This window comes from Cervus elaphus, chromosome 9, assembly GCF_910594005.1.
Source record: "Cervus elaphus chromosome 9, mCerEla1.1, whole genome shotgun sequence".
Classification (NCBI taxonomy): Eukaryota; Metazoa; Chordata; class Mammalia; order Artiodactyla; family Cervidae; genus Cervus; species Cervus elaphus.
Genome location: NC_057823.1, coordinates 94944721 through 94950720, shown reverse-complemented (window position 1 = coordinate 94950720; position 6000 = coordinate 94944721). Strand labels below are relative to the sequence as shown.

General features: G+C 53.8%; 1 protein-coding gene across 1 annotated transcript in view; it reads left to right on the top strand.

Annotated features, from left to right (window-relative positions):
- Positions 1-1180: 1180 nt before the first annotated feature.
- The window catches only part of ELL2 (elongation factor for RNA polymerase II 2), a 70100-nt gene continuing 65280 nt past the window's right edge, over positions 1181-6000 (top strand). Inside the window, exon 1 of the mRNA XM_043913678.1 lies at positions 1181-1688. Coding sequence (XP_043769613.1) covers positions 1530-1688 — 159 coding nt within the window. The 5' untranslated portion in view covers positions 1181-1529. The remainder of the gene's footprint in view (positions 1689-6000) is intronic.

The following is a 6000-nucleotide window of genomic DNA, read 5'->3' as shown; positions in this document are numbered from 1 at the left end:
AAACACTGATTAAATGCCTATACATTTTTTTTTCTGGGGAAATCCCTGTCAAACGCAACGGAGTTTTATAATCTGAGGGAAACAAAAAAGAGTCTCAAAATTTTTTTAAGTAATTAAAAAAAAAAAGACCTTGCAGTAGTTTCAAGCCTTTGACTAGCTTGCTTTTTTAATATCTGGCGTCGCTGATCCCCGGTTAACTCATCGTCTGACGGGAAGCCTGTCCAGTCGATCCACACGCAGCGCTGAAGAGCGCTCGGGATAAGGCGTCTTCCCTTAGCCACGCCCACACACGGAGCGTCGCGAGGAACGGAAAGGGCGCCCAGCCTCCTCACCCCCTCACACGCCAGTCTCCTCCACTTAACAGCAACAGCTCAAACACCTCCCTGTCAAATGAAACGCACAGAACCCAGACTAAACCGGGGCATGATGTCGCTGTGTCTCTTAATATAAGTGAAGGCCACTTAAACTCTCCTACTGCCCTTCGAAAGGAAAACCCTAACTGCCGCCCCAAGTCCCATGCGTGCATGCATAATTTATACGTAACCCTGCGCCTATTTTGGAGAACTCCAAAGGAACGGAATACATTTCTCTCTCCGGGATGGCAACCGGGCACGGCGTGGGAAAACCCTTCAATTTCCGTTTTCTGCTGTGCCCACAGCACCAAAGCGTCAGGCACCGGTTCCTAAGCTAGTTTCACGTTCGTTAAGAGGCTTCACACAATCTAGCAGAATTCTTCAAAGCCGGGGGCCAACTCGCTAATTTCAAATTTCGGGCGAAATGATGAAGAAGAGCGTCCTTCTCCCCAGTTCCAGCCGCTCATCAAAGCGACGAGTTCTGAGGAGCGACTCTCCACAAGTGACTGCGACCTTCCCTCATACGCACACATCCTACTCCACAGGCTAAAGCAGCCGTCGGGGAACGAAGTCCTTACTTGGCCACCAATTTGGGGTTGGGAATCTCCCTCTCCAAGGACCACCAGCACAGGAAGAGAGTCTCCCCCCCTACACTCCCAGCTCTCTGTACCCCTCAAGGGGCGGGGCTCGGACTCCAGGGAATCAAACCAGGCAACCTGGACACCCTAAACTAGCAGGAGACTCCCCCACAAACACCCCCAAACCAGCCTGGCCAATGGCCGCCAGTGAGGCAAGCCCACCAGGCGTGACGTCAGGTGTGATTAAGTTGGCGCGTCACCTCGACGTCAGCCTCTCACCTCTCGGACGTCCCGTCCCGGGAGCAAAACTCCGGCGACTTTGAGCTCCGCCCCCGTGAGAGTGGGAGGCGGCCAATAAGGGCGGTCCTAAGGAGCCCCGGGGGCCAATGAGACGAGCTCGGGGCGGGGCGCGAGGCCGGGGGGCGGGGCGGGCGGCGGCCGTGGCCGCCGGAGGTCTGGCCTGCGCGCAGTATATGACAGTACGTCAGCAGCGGGATGGCCGTAGCTGTGGCGGCGGCTGCAGACGCCCGAGCAGCCGCGGCCGCAGTGGAGGCTGAAGCCCGAGCGGCGTCGGCGGCGGCACCCCGGGGAGTTTAAGATGGCGGCGGGGGGGGCGGCGGCAGCGGCGGCGGGCCTGCGGGAGGAGCAGCGTTACGGGCTGTCGTGCGGGCGGCTGGGACAGGACCACATCACCGTACTGCATGTGAAGCTCACCGAGACGGCGATCCGCGCGCTCGAGACCTACCAGAGCCACAAGGTGAGGCCGGGCGGCTGAGCCGGCCCGGGCTCGGACAGAGGGGAGAGGGCGTCCCCGGCCGCGCCGCCCCGTGTCCGACCTGGCGGCACCTGGCTCAGGGCCGGCGGAGCGGTGACTCGCCTCGGCTGCCGTCCGCGCGCGCCGCGGTGGGGCCGGGCAGGGCCGGGCGAGGGTGGCTGACGGCCGCCACCGTCCGGGGCCGGCCGGGCGCCGGGGCGTGTGGCCGGGGAAGGCGAGCGGGCGGGCGGGCGGCCCCTGGCGGCGGGGCCGAGGCCGCCGCAGCCCCTGAGCCGCGGGGACTTTCCGACGGCGCCCGCGGGGCTTTTCTAGCCTTTTCGGTCCCGCTGAGGGAGAGAGGCAACCAGGGAAGAGACGAGTGAAATGGCTCCTCTGCCCCCACGACGTTTGGGGGTGGATGGGGGAGGGCAGCGTCCAGATACAGAACGGAGAGGAGCGGCTGGCACTAGCCGTCCGCTTTTGGTGGGGTGAGGGGGGGAGTCCTAACCGTAGAGCCGCGGAGAGACCGGGACCCAGGCGCTCCGCGTGTGAAGGTGGGACACACACTTACCCGCAGGGACTTGGGGGCACACGGGCGGTCGCGTACGGGGCGTGGAGGGGTGGGTGGGGTGGGTGCCCACCGTGTACTCGCAGAGGCTGACACGGGCGCTCCGCGTCTGCGGGCGGAGGGGGGCACACCTTACACTTCGAGGGACTCGGGCACAGGGGCGCTTCGCGTTCCCAGAGAACCGGGGAGTCACACACACACACACACACACACACAGCTCACCCGGGAGCAAGGACCTCGGTCCCCGAGAGAGGAGGATTCTCTGTGGCTCCTCATCCCCCAAAGACGCGTCGCTCGCGGCTGGGGCGGACTCATTGACCTAGAGAGAGACCGGGATCGGGGTGCGGGGCTTGGGGAGGTGGTTACACTGCATTCTGGGCAGACTCGGGTGTCGCACCCCGCTCCGCCTTCCGGAGAGAGACCCGTGGACACAGACACACACACACAACTAGAGCACAGCGAAGGCTCACAGATTCGGCGATTGGAGGACAAACCAAGGAACGCGTTTGCAGGTTTAAAAAAAAAAGTGAGAGAGAGGGTGGAAGGCACTGCCAAGGGACGCAGCAAGCGGAGTGCCTGGGGACGCCGTTTATGGCCATGCAGTACCGTGTGTGGGTGAGGGAGGCAGAGTGGACACATCGTGAAAGGGAAGGCATAGATCATCTGAGAGACCGGTTAACAGTCGCTCCGAGAAGAGAGACATCCGTGGAGGAGAGAACCCGCAGGGCATCCCGACGAAGAGCCGAGCCCATGCCAAGGAAACGCGCACCGATTAACTGATCTCATAAAGCAGGCGCAGAGGCCGGGAGGACACCCGGACACACACAGTTGTTCAGATAAAAGTGGAGAAAGGAATTAACATCTGTTGAGCTCCCACTAGTGCCAGGCACTTTAAATGCTTCGAAGGAAGGCCCAGAGCCGTAAGCAAAACGTCAGGAGAGGTGTGAACCTGGGCCAAGGGAGACTTAACCTTCAGAGGCGCCCCCATACCTAAGGCTGCACGCAGGGGGAGGCACGCGGCTGTGCACCGCTTGAGAAGTGCCTGAACTCCCCTAACAGTGTACGTGTAAACAGCAGGAGACACTCAGGGACATGCCTGCAGATGGTACTCACAGATTGAGTAGGCGCATGAATGTACATTCCAGGGCATGTGTGTTACCCACCAGAGACTACAGGTGAAAAAACCCTTAGACCGGGGAGTGGAGGGCGGAGGGCGTGCACAAGGAGAAGCCTTGCACACACCTGTGAAATCTCAGGGGGGAAAAAGGTCTCAGGTATAACTGGGAAGTCAGTGTATACTCAGCAGTAGGAAGGGGAGGAAATAAAGAAAAACTGCTTGTGTCAGTAGCTACTCGCAGACAGGTGCATCTGCAGGGGAGAGAGCAGCGCCAGCATGGAGTGTGAGGCCCCGAGTGCGGGAAGCCAGATAGGCGGGCAGACAGTGGAGAGAAACTCAGCCCTGCAAGATGGAGAGATAAGTCTGTCTCTGTTCCTAGGGGAGGGCGTGGAAGGAATGACAAGAGGGAAGAAGGTAGGTCAGGGTATGTAAAGAGGAGAAAACGCTCAGAAACCGGAGAGGAAGGAGTCAGCCGGAGGAGGCCAACCTGCAGTCAGAAACAGACCCAGGGAGCAGATAACTGACACACAGGGGTGGGGAGGCATCTCTGGGGGCAGTGGTTCAGCCAGCCATCTTGGAGGACAACTGGCAAACCGTACAGCTGAATACAGCAAGACTGACAGACGCTGGATCAGAGGGAAGAAGCGGGTGGGTGAGGAGGCCACCCAGGGAAGGGGTGCTCCCCAGGGAGGCTGAGGCGACAGGAGCCCCCAGCGTGCCGTGACCTGCATGGCTGCTGGCACCCAAGAAGAGAGTGCTATTTGTTTTCCTCCCCTGGTTTCTGCCTCCCACACCTTAGCGCTTCGTGCTTGGGATTAAAGTTTAGAATGCTTTGAGTCCAAAAGCCCCCACATTTATATGCCATTGTCTTAAGAAATAGCAGATCAAAAATTCTTCCAGCCCACTGCTTAGTTCTTGATTATTTATGTTCACTTTATAGGCAAAGGTACCAAAGTCAATGGCTTTCCTTACTCCTGACTACTTCTGTTGCCTATGAATAGCATTACTGTCTGTTTCCATCTCTGTGTATGCAAATTAAGAGGTCTGGTCAGTCTGTACAGAGGCAGAGAAGGGAACCGGAGAAGACTTTTCCAAGCCCTTCTACCTTTCTGAGTGTAGTCCTTGGGTGCGTTTTCTTCTGGAAGGCTGGTAGTAAAAGTGGTAATATGCAGGGAGAGGAGGAAGAAGTAAGCTGATCTGACGGTTACGGTTGGTCCCAGCCTCGTTTCTGACTTAACCAGTTCCGTCCCCAGGCCTCACTGTCACTCTGGCCACGGAAACACTTTAAGGGTCTTGGAAAAGCAGGAATCGGGGTAAGACTGGGAACTTCTGACAGCTGAAAAATGGTGTGTTTAGCCAAACCTCCCACAGGGCCCCTCCTCCTGACTCAGGCAGACGGGGGCTCCCCCATCACAGTAAAGTTGCCAGCAGTAGGCAGATGGCCCAGCTTTTATCCTCCAGGAGAATGATACATACTTGGTCTGTTACACTTTCCACCCTTATCAAAGTAGGGCTCCTTACTTTAAATTGTAGCTGCATTTGGAATTCTGTTCTCTCCTGGGGAGGAGGGGCAGGATAGCTTTAACCTCTCATGTGAAACTTTCCCTACCATTCCTGTACTTGATAGGAAGGTGCTTGATGCTTGACAAGTGGCCTCCCAAGTGTTGGCCTATGCAAGGTTATGACTGTTATTCCTCCTCTTGTGATGACTTTCTAAGACCCAGAAACTTCAAGAGGTTAATTTCCTAAATTAAGCATCAGAGTTATTTTTATCCAGATTATTTTGTCCATTGGATTTTCCTAAATTAACCTACTTGACCTAAGACTTCAGGGAGGTACATTTAGGAATTTTAGGAAACTATGACTTAGGCTAAATACAGAAGTTCTCTAGATGTAATTGGGCAAGTATCTGAAATTATTAGAGTCCATGGAAACAGAATCTTTAATTGGAAACAATTCCTCACTGTTTCAAGACAAACAAACCTAATTGACCTTCATTACTCAAGTTTTCTATTTTTAGAGAAGAAATGAAAAATGCTATTTGGGAACCTTTTAAACAGAGATTAGGGTGGGGGATAGAGACATTGTGAGTTCAGGAATAGGAGTTATAGTTGGAGTAAATAGCTCCTAGAAATTGTTTTTCACTCAGTTTGCATACAGAAACAGTTTCCAGTTGATTATATACAAAAAAGTATTAATTGGAAAGTTATTTTCATGGTTTGCAGAATGAACTCAAAATACTGATACAGATATTCAGTATATATTGCAAAGCTACTTTTTCCCCCCATAGTTATTTTGAATGAAGTTACAAGTTACTAAACAAAATCACATATTACAACTTTATAGGCATTCTAATTCATGTCTGAATTTATGGTCTATATAATCCCTATACATTTTAAATGATTTAATTTAAATCCCTATACATTTAAATACATTTTATATGTTACTATAATTACATATTTCTCCCAGATATATCTTAAAAGTGTTTTAAATCAAACCCTAAAATTCTAAAGCTTATTTTAGCCAATTCCTTCAGTAATGTGTAGCTGGCTTTATTTTGACATTTGAGTAAGTCATTTTGCAGTAACAAAAACCTTATCAAAATATTGTTTTCAGAATCTGCCATTGCT